At 42.9% G+C, this 19594-nt stretch overlaps 1 protein-coding gene across 1 annotated transcript in view; it reads right to left on the bottom strand.

The window, feature by feature from the left end:
* The window catches only part of LOC134949112 (interleukin-13 receptor subunit alpha-1-like), a 144500-nt gene continuing 124906 nt past the window's right edge, over positions 1-19594 (bottom strand). The window contains exon 12 of the mRNA XM_063937503.1: positions 1-6297. Coding sequence (XP_063793573.1) covers positions 6208-6297 — 90 coding nt within the window. The 3' untranslated portion in view covers positions 1-6207. The remainder of the gene's footprint in view (positions 6298-19594) is intronic.

Raw genomic sequence — 19594 nt, forward strand, 5'->3', positions numbered from 1 at the left:
TTAACACACATAAACACCTTTTATTTGTCATTATAAACTTTACAACAGCTTCAAATAATACAAAATATATACATATTAAACATACAAATATTCCACCAAAGTGCACACACAGTAAGTATAATATTGACATTTTAAAACAAATGCAATAAAAGTTGTCAGAACATCTGCATATGTAAAAGAAGCTGTGTGGACATAATAAGAACTGTAAATTGCTCATGAATGAATTACAATATAAATAAATCTAATAATTACAGACTGGACGAGGTATCTGCACAACCTTTGGGGGACAGACTTGTGACATCACTTGGCAAGACAAATATTACATGCTGTCACATTCCTATATATTGTCATGGGGGATCCAAGGCCAACCAAATCAGTAGCACTTGCAGTGGTAAGTGTACCAACAACATAGTAAATACAAATCTTGCTTTTGAATTTTGTAAGTTAGAGATCAACATTTAAACACTTTTTCAAACATTTTTTTTAATAAAACCTAAAACTATTAGTTATATAGTTAAAAGAGGGTCTGACACTTCTGCTACTGGTCTTCTGCTTTTAAGAAAAGGCTATTCAAAGACTGGTTAGCATGTTAATAAATCTGGTTAGTATGCTAAATAGCACATCTAACATGCTAATCGTGGCCACTGCTGCCCTATGATTCATATCAGAACTCCTCATAGATACACTGTGGCGGTGGATGTTTGGAAAATCCATTGTAAAAATGGATAAACCAAACATAATTTTTGAATTTTTATATTTATAGACATATATGTTATATTTTGTATAATTAAGATAACCTACACAAATATTGCAAAAATATCTACTTTTAGGTGAGATAAGATTTTTTTTTAAAAAGATGTAAATGTTTGGAGTCTGTTAAACAATTTAGGTAGATAAAATCACTGTGGGACAAAATCTGTAAATGATCAAAAAGGGGTGGAGATATATATGAAGTCAGTTCACATTTTGCTTTTAGGTAGGCACAGTGATCAGAAACTTATATTACCACAGAGGTGATGGAAAGCAGAAACGTTTTGAATTAAAGTATTCAGATAAAGATTCGGACTGGAATTTACGCCACTGATGTTCAAGTTTACGCGTGAGTTTTTGTAGTTATCTTGCTAATTTAGAGTGCCATGGTTGGCATCTAGGCCTACGTGGAGTGTGATGGGTAGCTGGAGCCACTTCATCAAGGGCTAGTTCTAGAGTCTCGTTCAGGTGTGATACCGCTATCTCAGGAGAGGTGAATGCAGAAATAGGTGAAAGCAGTTTTTGGAGTGAGGTGAAAAGTTCTTGAAGATTAATTGTGTTAATATTTCTGCGGGTTTGAGGAGGATTGGAGGACTTCAGCAACACACGAGTTGGAATTAACAGAGGAGAGCATGCAGGTGATCAGGTTGTCATCTAAGAGGGGGAAAGGAGTGTTAGTGAGTTCAGAAACAGAGCATAGTTTGGTGAATACTAGATCAAGGCAGTGGCCCTCCCGATGAGTAGATAAGTCAGTCCATTGGGAGAGGCCGAGAGAGGAGGTTAGAGAGAGTAGTTTGGAGGCATGAGAAAAAGATTTTGGACAATCAATAGCAATATTGAAATCACCCATGATGATGGTGACGATGTCAGAGGATAGAAAGTAAGGGAGCCAGGCAGAAAAATCTTCCAGAAATTGTTTGGGATTCCCAGGTGGACGATAGATAGCTGCAACATGCAGAGAGAAAGGAGAGTAGACCCTGATGGAATGTACTTGATGTAAATATGAGTGATGGAACCTGTGGTAGAACAGTGTATGCGAAAGATTGGGAAAGTAATAGTCCAAGGCCTCCTGCTTTATGGTTACCAGGCCTGGACGTGTGTGTACAGTGGAGACCACCATGTGACAGTGCTGCAGGGAAGGCTGTGTCTGATTGTGTGAGCCAGGTTTCTGTTATAGCCAGCAGATTGAAGTTGTTAGATATGAAAAGGTCATAGATGGAAGTTAATTTGTTACAAACAGAGAGTGCATTCCATAAGGCACATTTTAGTGATCTGGAAGGTGATGGAAGACGTGATGTTTATGAGGTTAGCTGGATTTCTATGTTGCTGTGAATCAGGTGAATGTGAGTGATGCAAGTGGTTGGGTCCTGGATTTGGTGAAATGTCACCAGCTATAAGAAGCAGAAGAGAGAGATAAATGTGTCATAGGCTTGTGAAAGTTTTTTTATGGTGAGAGGTTGTAGATGTTATTGTCAATGAGTATAGGGAAGTAAAAAGCACACGAGTGTTAATAAGAGGGGAGTGAATAAATGAGGGGGCAACATGTACAGAGGGGTGAGTTGCTGGGAGACGGAATGATGTAATGGCCTTTATGAATATTCCATGAAGAGCAATGGCGAAAATCAGTTTGTGGTACATAGTTTGTTTGGGATTAAACCAGAGTTATCTAGGCTGAGAGTGTAAGGTTTCACTTGTTAGAGTTAAAAGTTCAGGTGCCTATTTACTGGTGTTGGTACGCTGTATGGTAACTGAGCATGACAGAGCAAAATGACAAACAGGTATGTACAGTCACATGCAAATCACAATGTACTGGTTTTATACAGTACAGAATTGGTTGCATTCTGTTCTTAGAGGTCATGAGGATTATAGTTATACAGATGATTTTGATTGAGGATGAAAGGAAGGGTGGTTGTTTTGTTGCAACGTTGGTTGAGTGTTTCCGTCCTGCTTAAGTCCAGGTTAAGTCTATATTGTAATATTTTCTTAACCCTTTTAAAACAACCCTTCTAATATAAGCCTGTTCAGCCAGGCTGCTGTTCAGCCTAGCATCTTTCCTTATGAATGGTAAGTATCCATGTGTGTCTGATAATTGCAATCAAGTCCTAACACCCCACCCCCAGTTACAGAGCATGCCATAAAACTCAACTAAAACAAACACTGAGATAGAAGTTTACCAACTATTTCAAAGTTGAAATAAAGTATCATGCTAGATTACAATAAAGTTTATGATATAAAAAAATGACAGTGTAGATTACTTAACATAATAAAAATATCACTGCAGCATGTATATTCTAAGCAGACCCAAACTCCAAATGATGAGTGTAGATTACCTAATATAATAAAAATATCACTGCAGAATGTATATTCTAAGCAGACCCAAACTCCAAATGATATGCAGATTACCTAATATAATAAAAATATCACTGCAACATGTATATTCTAAGCAGACCCAAACTCCAAATGATATGCAGATTACCTAATATAATAAAAATATCACTGCAACATGTATATTCTAAGCAGACACAAACTCCAAATGATGAGTGTAGATTACCCAATATAATAAAAATATCACTGCAGCATGTATATTCTAAGCAGACCCAAACTCCAAATGATGAGTGTAGACTACCTGCAGAGAAAGGAGAGCAATCATCACATTGTTCCAGCACAGCCCTTCAATATATGGCAAAGATACAGCCACTATGCAAGTCCTGGGTAAGTCTATATTGCAATATTTTCTTAAGCCTTTTAAAACAACCCTTCTAATACAACCCTGTTCAGCCAGGCTGCTGTTTAGCCTAGCATCTTTCATTATGAATCCTTATGACATATGGAGTGAATTTTGGATGTGAAGTAAGTGGCAAAGTCAAGGGCAGAGAGTGCAGACAGAGTTGAGATGGGGATGGGCAGAGGAGGGAGTTGACAGTGGCAAATAGGCTCCAGGGGCTTCAAAGACTGGGAGAAGATGAGGTTCTTGAAGTACGACTGTTCAGGGCAGCACTGAAGGATGAGAGCATAAGGTTGAAATGAAGGAAGTCTCCCTTAGAGCGTGATGTCTTCAACTGTCACTCGGCAGTACGTGAGCATTTTTACAGATATGTGGTGCATTTGGTGTGCGGTGTAGATCTGCGAGGGTGAATAGTGTTCGGAGGAGCGACAGAGTCAAGAGCAGAAGTAAGGGATGCATTGTATAGGAAGGTGACCTGTTCAGGGCATGAGGGAGAGAGAATTGAGTCAAACAGGGAGGATAGGGAAGTGGTGTTGATAGTCTCAATGTTACGCTTAGTGATGGTAGCCTTAAGAGGTAGAGATGGAAAAGCAGAGAGAGAGATAGTTAAAAGGAGCAGATGGTGGTCAGAGAGGGAAAATGGGGAGTTGAAGAAATCAGAAATATCACAAACAGATCAATTCAGCTCCCAGTCACATGGGAGGGGGAGGAGGTCCAATTTTAGAGAACTAGCGAATATGTGATGTTAAGGAGTTTAGAGGCAAGGGATTTTTGGGGGATATCGATTGGGATGTTGAAACGCTTTAGATAATGGAGGGAATGTCAGAAAAGAGGACATGAGGAAGCCAGGAAGCAAAATTGTTGAGGAATTTGGAGGGAATGCCAGGGGGATGGTAAATGACAGCTACTTGAAGATGAATAGGTTGGAAGAGGCGTATATCATGGACCTTAAATATAGAGAATGTAAGGGACGGTTCTGGGGGTATGAGTAGGTAGGAGTAGCTAGAGAAAAAAAAGACGCCAACACCACTCTTGGCGACCCCCGGGTCAGGGGTGTGAGAATGTGAGGCCCCCAGCAGAAAGAGCAGCAGAAGTCATGTCAGATGGGGTAATACAGTTTTCAGTAATGGCTAGGAGATGCAGGAAGTTGGAGAAGAAAATGTCATGGGTGGGGGCCTGTTTGTTACAAACAGATCTGGCATTCCAGATGGCACAGGATAGGGGGTGTGAGTTTGTGGAAGAGATGCAAACGAGAGTATCAGGGTTGCTGTAGTGTTGAGGTGAGACTCATTTGGATGGCAGGGATAAAGCAGGTGTAGTGTTCATGCGGGCTCCTAAGCTAGGAGGGGAAACTGCTGGAGGAGGGCAGGGAGGGATTAGAGATGGAGGTGAAGTGAAGTGACAGGGAAAGGAGGGGGTGAGCAGGGCTAAGAGGTAGGGTGGTAGGCCTATGATAAGGCAGAGGTGACTGAAAGTGGGGTAACAGGAGAGGAGGGGAAGGGAAGCAGAGGGGTGGACAGGAAACAGAGGAGAGAGTAGGAAATGTAGGAGACTAGGGGGGAGAATATAGGTGGGAGGATGGAATAAAATAAAGGATTAGGTAGACAAGGACTGATGGGGAGGGTTGATGAAAACGTGGACATAGTATGGAAGTAAATGGTTTGGGGGAAAAAAAACTCCCCCATGTATGTGCAAGTGTACCATTTAAATATAATTTGCAAAGAAAGTAAATTTGGTCTAAATAACCACCCAAACTCCACTAATATCCAGACTGATACTTACAGTGTGTCCTCTTCCATCATTGCCGTGATGTATACGCATGGGAACACACATCACAGCAACGCTATGCCCCACTAGGCTGTGAATGCTCGCACCTGTGGGTTTCCCATGCAATGCATATGGATTGTGGTCACGAGTCACCTGCCACGATAGCAAGGCTGGAGGAGGACACATCTGTATGGTTTTGTCAAGAGCTTCTATACACAATATAAAGACTAAAGTCTACAGAGGCCAACCCTGGCTTGTGCCATTACAAATAGAAAAAGGGTTTAAAAAAAATTCTATTTAACTTAATTCTAGCACGGGGAATATTTGTTAATTTTATATCATTAATTTCCTTTATCTAGAAAAGGCATGGTAGACTAATAGGTCTTCTCTGTTGCCAGCATTAATAATGTAATATAAATTGGATGTATTGGGTGTATTTTCTCACAGCAGATACATACACAGCAGTATGTTCTTTGGCACTAACCATGGAAGGGGATGTCTACTGATTGCAGTGACCTCTGTGCCATGTATGTACTGTATACTAGGAATATGTGCAGGACCTTCCCAGGGCTATCTGATAAGCGACCCTTGTGACTGCTAGTAGCTTTCCACTGACAAAGAAGAAAAATTAGATACAGTAACTGCGTCTCCACTATGTAGTCCACCAGTAAAGCAGTGCAATTCCATACACAATTTCAGCAACACACAATAGAAGTACCCTCTCTTCCGTCTTTCCAGGATTTCACACTTTTAGCTCCTCCTCACTTTCCAGTAGAACTAGTTACTTCTTAACATGAAACACAGATCTCTGCTTTCAGCTATGTGAATTCACACAGTTCAAACACAGTGGCAGTGATCTTTCAAACAGCTCCTGTTTACTGTTCCGCTGTCAAAAGATGTAAACCAAAGGACAAAAACAGAATTTGTCTTCACATTTTCCACTTGACTTATAGAAGAAGGAAGTCTTATTCCACAGGAGTTTCTAGCAGAGACACCTGGCAGATCTCCTCCTTCTTTGGCTCATCGTAGACACTTCTGCCGTTCTTTATCCACTGCTATTAAGTAAATAAAGATTAGACGATAAAAACATATAAATACTGCAATACTTTACAATGTATTAAAACACATACATTCATTATTTTAATCAATATAATTTAGAAATCATAACTTTTGTAAAGCTTAATGACTTCCAGTTGTCAATATTTTGCCAAATAATATTATATTAATATAAACTGTGGGTTTTCAGAAGTGGAGATGTTGCCCATAGCAACCAATCAGACTCTGCTTATCATATAGCTAGCACCTACCTAGAAGATAATAGCTAGAATCTTATTGGTTGCTACAGCTCCAATTCTGAAAACCCGCACTTTAGCAATTATACTCCCTAAAGTTCATCTGTTTACTTTTTTTAAAATTTAAATTATTCATATTTTTTTTTTAACTATTTAACAAAGTGGAGAGCAAAAGTATACAGCATATGCAATATCAAATTATATGCTTTCACTTATATTCATCTCTTATTACTGTTTTTGGGAAGGTAAGAAATGTGTGCTCAACCCATTTATAATGGACCTAACCTAGAAGGATTGTAGTTTCATTTGGTTCTGACTTTGACAGCTGTATTATTAGTAATAATAAAATGACCTTAGGACAAAAAGAATATTTTACATTTACAAAATAGGTAAAGATAAATATATTTTAAATTAGTATTTTACAAAAACATTGTTAAATTGAGTCTCAGCTTGGAAATAACTACTTTCCCAACCCTCAAATAACTAATATTCATTAATTTGGATATGCATTTCTATTTAGCTTCATCCTAAAAATAGGATTTTAATTACCTCGTAGGGGTCCACATTAGTACCATGGGGTATAGACGGGTCCACTAGGAGCCACTGGCACTTTAAGAGTTTAATAGTGTGGGCTGGCTCCTCCCTCTATGCCCCTGCTACCAGACTAGTCTAGAAACTGTGCCCGAGGAGATGGACAACTTCGAGAGAAAGATTTTACACAGATAGTGGCGAGATTCACACCAGCTCACACACAAGGCAAACCAAGCTAACTAGCTTCAAAACTCAGCAACAGCTGAATAACATTACTGAACCAAGTAATAACGCAGTACTTAACCAAGAACAAAGCAGTACTGAATCAAGTAACCACTGCAGGATAACAAAGCGCTGGGCGAGCGCCCAGCATCCTCTATGGACTACGAGAAAAAGATTTACCGGTAAGTAATTAAAATCCTATTTTCTCTCACGTCCTAGAGGATGCTGGGGTCCACATTAGTACCATGGGGATGTACCAAGGCTCCCAGAATGGGAGGGAGAGCGCGGAGGCTCCTGCAGAACTGATTGACCAAACGTAAGGTCTTCAGAGGCCAAAGTATTGAATCTGTGGAATTTTGCAAACGTGTTCGACCCAGACCAAGTAGCCGCTCTGCAAAGCTGTAAAGCCAAGACACCCCGGGCAGCCGCCCAGTAAGAACCCACCTTACGAGTAGAGTGGGTCTTAACAGATTTTGGACAGAGCAAATCCTGCTGTTGAATACGCATGCTGGATAGTAAACCTAATCCAGAGAGAGATTGTCTGCTTAGAAGCAGGACACCCAAGTTTCTTAGGATCATACAGGACAAACAGAGAGTCCGATTTTCTGTGACGAGCAGTCCTCTTCACATATATTTTAAGCGCCCCTACCACATCCAAGGACTTTGATGGAATTGAGGAGTCAGTAGCAACTGGCACCACAATAGGTTGGTTGATATGAAAAGCCGACACAACCTTTGGAAGGAACTGCTGACGTGTCCGGAGCTCAGCTCTATCTTCATGGAAGATCAAGTAGGGGCTTTTACAAGACAAAGCCCCCAGCTCAGACACACATCTAGCAGAAGTTAAGGCCAACAGAGTGACAGCCTTCCACGTGAGAAACTTGACCTCAACCTCCTGTAGAGGTTCGAACCAATCCGATTGGAGGAACTGCAACACCACGTTAAGATCCCAGAGTGCCGTAGGCGACACAAAGGGAGGCTGGATGTGCAGAACCCCTTTCAAAAAAGTCTGAATCTCAGGGAGGGAAGCCAGGTGTTTCTGGAAGAAAATGGATAAGGCCGAAATCTGGACCTTTACGGATCCCAGCCTCAGGCCCATATCCACACCTACAGATAAACAAATCAAATAGCAGCGCTCAATGGAATAAATGTAACTAAGAAGGATTGAGTGAAAAATTAATCACAATTTAATTATACAAATTTCTAAAAACACATAAAAATATACCATAGTATGGCCACTTGTATGATTAACCATTTAAATGACTGCTGCCTTTCCGGTGTAGTCCGTTCCTAATATAAAGTGGACTGGCAGAAACTTTGCGGATAAAACACTGGAAATGGACCAAAAGTAAAGTCCCACATAGGTTATTACCACATTGGGCCACTGGAGGTGTAGTCCCTTGAAATTGTCCTTTTGTTGGACTCAAACCCAGGCAAGGGTTGAGAGGGATCCTCACTGCAATGCGGTTCCTCCTGTTGTGCAAAGGATGGGTGGTAATCCAGATGAATTATTTCTCTGTAGGTTTTGCGCTCCAGTCCTGGTTCGGACACACCAAGGCAGCTGAAATAGCAGGAAAAAAGTGGCCTGGCAAGCCTCCTAACGCGTTTCACTGGAAGGCACTGCAGCTTTATCAGTTTCGGTACCACGAAAAGGGTTGAATAGTAACCCATGTGTTGCATATGAGGTGGAACTGGAACAATGGCCTCTGACTTTTCCAATTTTTGGATGGCTTCCTGTAGGATAGCCCTGTCTGTCAGTAGAGCTGGCAAGCTTGATTTGAAGAACTGGTGAGGCGGGAGTTCTTGAAGTTCCAGTCTGTACCCCTGGTACACAATATCCTGTACGCAGGGATCCAGGCCGGATGACACCCAGACGTGGCTGAAACGTCTGAGCCTCGCACCCACCAGTCCGTTCTCCAGGCTGTGCAGTCCACCGTCATGCTGAGGCTTTTGAGGAACCAGAAGCAGGCTTCTGGTCCTGGGAGCCTGGAGGTGCAGGCTTCTTGGATTTTGCACGCCCACCTCTAAAGAAGGTGGTAGGCTTGGACTTTTTTGTCTTAGCGGTCCGAAAGGACTGCGATGCAGATGAAGAAAAGGGTTTCTTCGTAGAAGGCGTAGCTGAGGGAAGAAAAGGTAACTTACCCGCGGTTGCCGTGGAAATCCACGCATCCAACGCCTCCCCAAATAGAGCCTGACCTAGGGTAGGTTCTTCACACTTCTCCTGGATTCCGCATCGGCAGACCATTGGCGTAGCCAGAGTCCCCTGCGAGCTGAGACAGACATGGAAGATATCCTTGCATTCAGCGTTCCCAGGTCCTTCATGGATTCCACCATGAACCCCGCAGAATACTGTATGTTACGTAAAAACAGTTCAATGTCACTTCTATCCATTGTATCTAAGTCTTCTAGTAACGTGCCTGACCACTTTACTATAGCTTTTGAGATGCATGCATAGGCAATAGTAGGCCTTAACGCCACCCCTGAAGCAGTGTACATGGATTTTAGCGTAGTGTCAATCTTACGATCAGCTTGTTCTTTTAACGTGGTAGATCCAGGGACAGGTAAAACCACCTTTTTTGACAGTCCGGAGACAGATGCGTCAACTATGGGTGGGTTTTCCCATCTTTTTCTATCCTCCTCAGGGAAAAGAAAAGCAACCAGAACCCTCTTGAGAATCTGGATTTTTTTCTCCGGGGTTTCCCAGGATTTTTCAAATAAAGCATTTAATTCTTTAGACGCAAGAAAGGTTAACAAGGCTTTCCTATTATCTGTGAAGTAAGCCTCCTCAACCTGCTCAGGTGGTGTGTCAGTAATGTTTAACACATCCCTAATGGCCTCAATCATGAGCTGCAACCCTTTAGGTTGCCGCCACTCCTCAGCACATCCCCGTCACCATCTGCCGCGAAAGAGTCGGTATCCGTGTCATCTTGCATAATCTGGGCAAGTGCATGTTTCTTTGGGAAGATGCTAGGGGATTTAGAAGGAATAGGGACAGAACCTGACCAAACAGCCATAGAATTCTTTAAAACCTTAGTCTCTGTCTCAGTATGAGCTACCCTAGTAGAGATCTGAGAGATCGTTCCCTTAATAGAAGTCAGCCATTCTTGCTCATTAATAGGAATCTGAGACAATACATTACATTCCTGGGTACATGGAATGGATTCCTCTGGGGAAGAAACATCCTCTGCAGCATAAGACAAAGAGTCCCTGGACATGGCTATGTGAGAAAACATACACCACACTCACACAGGAAAAATGTCAGACACAGTTTCCCCCCCAAGTACTTCAGAGAAACACAGAGCCTGGAGCTAGCACAGACACAGCGCTAAATTAGGTAGTAAAACTAACCTGGCGCTGACTGTGTACCTTAATAGACTACACAGATAATACACAATGTCTTCCCCCTTCTACAATCCCCTGGTACCGCACAGGATACCTGGAGTCGTGTGGAGGGACAGCATTCCCTGTCGCTGCATCTGCAGGGAGAAAATGGCGTTGAACGCTGCAGGGTCCGCTCTGAGGAGAAGCTCCGCCCCCTGGAGATGGCGCCTCTTCCCGCATTTTCAAAGGATTATACTGGCCTGAGGATTTTGCTAGCAGTGTTACCGAGGTCCCTGATAGCCTTGCGTGACCCGTGTAGGGTATTTGCGCTGGCTCAGTGCGCCCCTCATAGCGCCGCACTGTGTACCCTTGAGCTCTCCGGAGCGCAGTTAGTACTGCGCTCCTACCCTGTTGCCGCCATTCACACCGGCTCCCTGCTTGTCAGGGGCGCCGGTGACTCACTCGCCTCTGGAATCTTATGGCTCTGTTAGGGGGTGGCGGCATGCTGCGGGAGTGAACGGTCGCCTCGGGCGGCTAACGATCATCACCCTCAGGAGCTCAGTGTCCTGTCAGTGGAGATAGTGGCCATTAACCTCTCAGGGTCGGACACTATTCCCCCCCCTAAGTCTCACGAAGCAGGGAGGCTGTTGCCAGCAGCCTCCCTGTGCCTAAACTCTAATGAAAAAATAAAACTAGAAAAACTCCTATGGAGCTCCCCTAGCTGTGACCGGCTCCTCCGGGCACATTTTCTAAACGGAGTCTGGTAGCAGGAGCATAGAGGGAGGAGCCAGTCCACACTATTAAACTCTTAAAGTGCCAGTGGCTCCTAGTGGACCCGTCTATACCTCATGGTACTAATGTGGACCCCAGCATCCTCTAGGACGTAAGAGAAAGAGCAAATATATCAAATGTTATGCATTAATAAGCTGACTAACATACACAAACCAACAGAGAGGTTTATACTTAATAAAATGTGGCCATTGCACTCTCTGCTGTGTATCACACATTAGTTGCTATGGTGTTACTATAACTTACATCACAGTGTAACTGATGTTGCGGTCATGCTCTGCAAACGGGTTCAGTATGAAATGCCTGTGGTCATGATGCCGGCGGTCACATGGCCGAACGTGGCAACCCGACACTGAAGATTCAGACATCGGAGGGGGTAAGTATTATTACCCTCCCCTACCCTAACCCTCAGGGTGCGGGGGGTGGGGGGGAGCTAGGGCTAACCCATCCCCCCTAGTTAGTGCCTAACTCCCCCTAGTGCCTAACACTAACCTCCCCCGGCCCCTGAAGCTTATTAAGACTGGCCGTTGGTACTCCTATGACGGAGTCAGGAAGTCTGCATCTGCATCCGCCTACAAAACGGGGATTACACTTTCCCATTTTGTAGAACGGTCCCCATCACCAACGCCGCAGCATGTCAATCATGCTGCGGCTAAAGGGGCACTGTGAGCAGTCACGCAGGATGCATTCTGCACATGCGCAGGACCACAAACACCTGAGACATATGTATACCATCAAGTTTACATACATCTCAGAATCGGGCCCTTAGTTTGCAGCAGCAAGTAAGTAGCTAAGTGTCCTAGAAAATGATAAATAACAGGTTGTTCCGAAATGCTGTGCTTTACAGTTTCAGCTTTTTCTATGTATCACTAAGAGAGTGACCTTAAGATATGAGATGTGATAGATAGTGTTGTCTTTATGCTGTGTGTGATCTCACATTTTGGGTTTAGGTGCCCTTTAGAGGTGCTGTGGTTTTGGTCATTACATAGTAACATAGTAATTGAGGTTGAATAGAGGCAAAATGCCCATCGTGTTCAACCTGTATTCTGTATTATGTTGAGTTGATTATAATGTACCTGCTGAAGTAATGTTTTATGACTAGTTAACAACTATAAATCATGTTACACTCGGATAATCATGTTACACCCGGATAATCATGTTACTCTTTTATGAAGTTGTGTTTATATGTTATAGATATTTTTGTAATCATTTCGATTTATTTTTTAGCAATGAAACGTATATTTTAAAAGAAATTCTATACTAAGCAGTGTTCAGTTTTATAGAATATACTGTATCAGTGCCTTTCCAGATAACCATAAATACACATTTATTGTAATTACACCCAAAATACTTTACACTCATTCTCTTGGTTCATTGTATCACCTTTTCAATTTTTCTTTTAAATACATGGATTTACAATAGCTTGTATGCCGGTAATAATATGCAAATTACTGTCCATACAACAAGTCGCACTTATCATAAAAACGTCCTCATAACCATCTGACATACTTTGCAGATACAGTTAATGCTGGACACGGACATTCCGACACTGGTTGTTAGCGGAATATGGGTTCTATAAGACCACCAATGTGCACTGCCAAATTAGAGCAATCTGAGTGTTTGGATGTCATACAGTGTGTATGAACAGAGAGCCCTAAGCAGTGTTATAAGTCAATGGCCACACACACACGTATACTGATGCCATCACTGACTGGTTGGATCTACGGGCCTGTTTCAGTGTTGTACACAAACTTGATGGTTTGCGACTTTGCCGATGGTTAGAGATCTGTGCATACAAAGGATCAGTACAGTACTGCACATGTTCAGGTCTCCCAGGGGGTCATTCAGGTGCGGACGCATAGCAGCGATTGTACGCATAGCGAATTATGTTTTTTAGAGATGTGCGGCGGGCACTTATCGGGTTTTGTGTTTTGGTTTTGGATCTGGATCCCTGCTCGTGTTTTGGATCTGGATTGGTTTTGCCAAAACCACCCTTTCGGCTTTTGGTTTTGGATGATTTTTAAAAAAAACATAAAAACAGCTAAAATCACATAATTTGGGGGTAATTTTGATCCTACGGTATTATTAACCTCAATAACATTAATTTCCACTCATTTCCTGACTATTCTGAACACCTCACAATATTGTTTTTAGGCCAAAAGGTTGCACCAAGGTCGCTGGATGACTAAGCTAAGCGACACAAGTGGGTGGCACAAACACCTGGCCCATCTAGGAGTGGCACTGCAGTGCCAGACAGGATGGTAGTTTTAAAAACTAGGCCCCAAAGAGCACATAATACAAAGAAGAAAAAGAGGTGCAATGAGGTAGCTGGATGACTAAGCTAAGCGACCCAAGTGGGCGGCACAAACACCTGGCCCATCTAGGAGTGGCACTGCAGTCCCAGACAGGGTGGCAGTTTTAAAAACTAGGCCCCAAAGAGCACATAATGCAAAGAAGAAAAAGAGGTACAAAGAGGTAGATGGATGACTAAGCTAAGCGACCCAAGTGGGCGGCACAAACACCTGGCCCATCTAGGAGTGGCACTGCAGTGTCAGACAGGATGGCAGTTTTAAAAACTAGGCCCCAAAGAGCACATAATGCAAAGAAGAAAAAGAGGTGCAAGATGGAATTGTCCTTGGGCCCTCCCACCCACACTTATGTTGCATAAACAGGACATGCACACTTAAACAAACCAACTGCCTCTACAGTGGCAAGATGTTGTCCTCATCCTCAGATCCCCCCCTCCTCCCCTTCAGTGTTTACATCCTCATCCTCACAGAGAAATAATATTCAAACAAACAAAACCACATCATTTAGGTGTCAGTGGACTGCTTACGCTATTACCCAAAGTTTCTGAACTTGACAATGACTTATGATGAATGCTTTGCAGGTGACGTATAAGGGAGGATGTTCCAAGTTGGTTAACATCCTTACCCCTACTTATTATGGATTGACAAAGGCAACAGATGGCTTGACACCTGTTGTCCGGATTTGTGGAGAAATAATTCCACACCGAAGAGGTGGCTTTTTTGGTATTTTGCACAGGCATGACAATGGGCTTTTTCATCCCATGGCCAACAACTGTCTCCACTGGTGCCTTATTCAAACAAACCACATCACCAACAGAATCCTCATCGTCAACTTCCTCCGCAGCGCCAGCTACTGTACAACCATATCCTCCTCATCCTGGTGTACTTCTACAGTGACATCCTAAATCTGAATATCAGCAACTAGACTGGCAGTGCTCCTCCCAACACTTGCAGGGGGTGTGCAAATGGTGGTAGGAGTCTCTTCTTCCCATACAGTGTTGTGAAGGTCAGGCCTAGACATCGCAGCCGCAGACAGTGCCAGCACCCCTGTATTTTCAGAACACCCCTGTAATTTTACAGCATACAAGACAGGGCCAGTGTACGTTGATTTTCACTGCACCCTGGAATAATTACAGCATACAAGACAGGGCCAGTGTACATTGATTTTCAGTGCACCCTGGAATAATTACAGCGTACAAGACAGGGCCAGTGTACATTGACTTTCAGTGCACCCTAGAATAATTGCAGCATATAAAACAGGGCCAGTGTACATTGATTTTCATTGCACCCCAATATTTTACAGCATACAGGAGCAGTGTGCTTTTAATTAACAACTGCACCTCTGAATTTTTACAACATACATGCCCAGCAGCACCCCTATATTTTACAGCATACAGGAGCAGTGTTCTTTTAATTTTTAACAACTGCACCCCTGAATTTTTATAGCAGACAGGGCCTGCGTAATGTTATTTGAACAGCAACACCCCTATATTTTACAGCATACAGCTGTGTGCTTTTAATTTTTTAAAACTGCACCCCTGAATCTTTACAACATACAAGGCCAGTGTAATGTTATTTGAACAGCAACACCCCTATATTTTACAGCATACAGCAGTGTGCTTTTAATTTTTAACAACTGCACCCCTGGAGTTTTTATAGCATACAGGGCTAGTGTAATGTTATTTGAATAGCAACACCCCTATATTTGAAAGCATACAGCAGTGTGCTTTTAATTTTTAACACCTGCACCCCTGAATTTTTACAATAAACAGGGCCAGTGTAATGTTATTTGAACAGCAACACCCCTATATTTAACAGCATACGGCAGTGTGCTTTTAATTTTTAACAACTGCACCCCTGAATTTTTATAGCAGACAGGGCCTGCGTAATGTTATTTGAACAGCAACACCCCTATATTTTACAGCATACAGCTGTGTGCTTTTAATTTTTTAAAACTGCACCCCTGAATCTTTACAACATACAAGGCCAGTGTAATGTTATTTGAACAGCAACACCCCTATATTTTACAGCATACAGCAGTGTGCTTTTAATTTTTAACAACTGCACCCCTGAATTTTTACAATAAACAGGGACAGTGTAATGTTATTTGAACAGCAACACCCCTATATTTTACAGCATACGGCAGTGTGCGTTTAAGTTTTAACAACTGCACCCCTGAATTTTTATAGCATACAGGGCCAATGTAATGTTATTTGAACAGCAACAGCGCTATATTTTACAGCATACAGCAGTGTGCTTTTAACTTTTAACAACTGCACCCCTGAACTTTGACAACATACAGGGCCAGTGTAATGTTATTTGAATAGCAACACCCCGATATCTTACAGCATACAGCAGTGCTTTTAATTTTTAACAACTGTACCCCTGAATTTTGATAGCATACAGGGCCAGTGTAATGTTATTTGAATAGTAACACCCCTATTTTTTACAGCATACAGAGGTGTGCTTTTAATTTTTAACAACTGCACCCTGAATTTTTACAACATACTGGGCCAGTGTAATGTTATTTGAAGAGCAACACCCCTGTATTTTACAGCATACAGCAGTGTGCTTTTAATTTTAAAAAACTGCACCCATGAATTTTTACAGCATACAGGGCCAGCAGCACCCCAATATTTTAGAGCATACAGGAGCAGTGTGCTTTTAATTTTTAACAACTGCACCTCTGAATTTTTACAACCTATAGGGCCAGCAGCACCCCTATATTTTAAAGCATACAGGAGCAGTGTGCTTTTAATTTTTAACAACTGCACCCCTGTATTTTTATAGCATACAGGGCCAGTGTAATGTTATTTGAACAGCAACACCCCTATATTTTACAGCATACAACAGTGTGATTTTAATTTTTAACAACTGCACCCCTGGATTTTTACAACATACAGGGCAAGTGTAATGTTATTTGATTAGTAACACCCCTATTTTTTTTACAGCATGCAGCAATGTGCTTTTAATTTTTAACAACTGCACCCCTGAATGTTTACAGCATACAGAGCCAGTGTAATGTTATTTGAACAGCAACACCCCTATATCTTACAGCATACAGCAGTGTGCTTTTAATTTTTAACAACTGCACCCCTGAATTTTTACAACATACAGGGCCAGCAGCACCCTAATATGTTACAGCATACAGGAGCAGTGTGCTTTTAATTTTTAACAAGTGCACCTCTGAATTTTTACAACATACAGGACCAGCAGCACCCCTATATTTTAAAGCATACAGGAGCAGTGTGCTTTTAATTTTTAACAACTGCACCCCTGAATTTTGACAACATATAGGGCCAGCAGTACCCATAGATTTTCCAGCATACAGGAGGACAGTGCCCCTGCACTCTGTACAACACAGTGACAGCCAGGACAGCAACACCCATGTACAGCTGCAGCACATGAAAAACCAGTGACAGCCAAGACAGCACCCCTAACACAGCACTGGTACACCACAGTGACTGCAGCAGCACCCCTACAGAGCACACACTAACCCCATCCGACGCCACCACCTACAGAGAGAGACAGAGGTCTGTCTCCTTTACACTCCAAGTCCGGAGTGAAAATGGTGCGACATGCGGCTGTTTATATGGGATTTAAAATCCACGAGATTCCGACAACGGGATGATGACGTTTTGCCTCGTTCTTGTTTCAAAGTCTGGCGGGAAGTCCCAACCAGCACTCGGAGCGTGATGTTTAGGGGGGTTCAGTTCTCACTGTGCATGTGTGTGAGCTGCAGTGTGCATACGCATCGATTGATTGGCGAGTGCAGTCGCAGCAAGATTTGAGTGACAGAAAGTCAGTGTTTGGGGGTTGTAACGGGGAGTAGCCAGGCGAAAGCAGGCATGTAATAGCCATCGGATGGCTTTTTCTGGTCGTGTATATATTAGCAGCTGCAATCACTCTTGCTACTGGAGAGGCCTGTTTGTCCCAGGGGTCCAGCTCAGTCTGCACGTCTACAGAGGTACTCAGGCTCTGTGTTGCGACCCGATGTGCAACAATGGTAGCAATGTTTCTGCAATCATGCGGCACCATGCGAAAATTATGCGATCGCAGTGGGTGTCCTTTTGCATGGGTAAGCTTCTGCCCATATTAGCACATAACTGAAGTTGCATATATTGCAAATCACTGCAACAGGAGTAAAAAATAAAAACAACTGCATCTGAATGACCCCCCTTCTGTAAGTTCGCTTGCAGTGCCCCCAAGCCGCAGCAAGACTGCAATACTGCAGCTGTTTGGTGGCAGGACAGGGGAGGCAATGGTGAGCATTTTACCAATGCAGATTTCCTGGTCGCGGAGGGTGTAACAACACTCTCCCTTCTGCATAACCTGAGGGTTACTGAGATGGATCATATTTTAGCTGAATATCAAATACTGCGTCCTTGGAGAGAAGCTTGCAGGAGGCATCCTGGGGCATTAGCCTGTTGACACTGTGCAACAATAATAATACTAACTACTATTTAATTTCTATGTGCTCTTTCTCCAACAGGACTCAAGGCACTTTACAGACATCAAAAACAATACACATAATACAGAAGATTAAAGTAATATAGCAATAGACAAGCCACACAGACATAAAAAAGAAAACCAAGAGCGCATAGAGTAAGCATAATGCAGATTAGTGTAGGCATTTTGGGTAATAACTTTCATAGGTTGTGTTTTCCACCATCACAAGATATCAACTGTCTTTTTAACTGTTTAGTTTCAAAAAGCTTAAAGGTATGAACGCTTTGACACCGCGTCCATCTCTGATTCAGGCTGCGTGCACACCGACAGTTCTGTTTTCCCAGTCATGGTGGTCTGACAGGATGATAAAATCAGATCTTGGGAGCAGCCAAACTACAGACACACTGTAACTGTCCACCAGGAAAGGATGTCACGCAGAACTTTTGTTAAGAACACATCCTGTTAACATAATCGCATTAATTCAGGAAGATCTTATTATTCAAGTCTTTCCAACAATCTCCATCCAGGAGAATGTGAACTATGGTAAAAATAGCAGCATTAGTATACAGTTGATTAGAAAGGATTTCTTCACCTTGGTAAAAGTTTGTAATCTAACATGTGGGGACCCTGGAAAAACGAGATTTATGTTAAGTACTTACCGTTGTTAAATCTCTTTCTGCGAGGTACACTGGGCTCCACAAGGAATAACATTGGGGTGTAGAGTAGGATCTTGATCCGAGGCACCAACAGGCTCAAAGCTTTAGACCAGAGGTTCTCAAACTCGGTCTTCGGGGGCACACACAGTGCATGTTTTGCAGGTCTCCTCACAGAATCGCAAGAGAAATAATTAGCTCCACCTGTGGACCTTTTAAAATGTGTCAGTGAGTAATTAATACACCTGTGCACCTGCTGGGTTACCTGCAAAACATGCACTGTGTGTGCCCCCGAGGACCGAGTTTGAGAACCTCTACTTTAGACTGTTCCCAAGATGCACAACGCCGCCTCCTCTATAACCCCGCCTCCATGCCAGTGAGCTCAGTTTAGTTAACCAGCCCAATGCAGTAGCAGGTACCAGAGACGACAACCGCTCGTAGCCAATTACACCACACACTCATCGCAGGAGAGGGTGTCAGCGGCTATGCCAATACCAACCCAAAAAAGCTAAGTGCGTCAGGGTGGGCGCCTTGTGGAGCCCAGTGTACCTCGCAGAAAAATTTAACAAAGGTAAGTTCTTACCATAAATCTCGTTTTCTGTTGCGGGGTACACTGGGCTCCATAAGGGATAACATCGGGGATGCCCTAAAGCAGTTCCTTATGGGAGGGGATGCACTGTAGCAGGCACAAGAACCCGGCGTCCAAAAAAAGCATCCTGGGAAGCAGCAGTATCAAAGGCATAGAACCTAATAAACATGTTCCTCGAGGACCACGTAGCCGCCATG

The sequence above is a fragment of the Pseudophryne corroboree genome, chromosome 8, assembly GCF_028390025.1.
Source record: "Pseudophryne corroboree isolate aPseCor3 chromosome 8, aPseCor3.hap2, whole genome shotgun sequence".
Taxonomy (NCBI): domain Eukaryota; kingdom Metazoa; phylum Chordata; class Amphibia; order Anura; family Myobatrachidae; genus Pseudophryne; species Pseudophryne corroboree.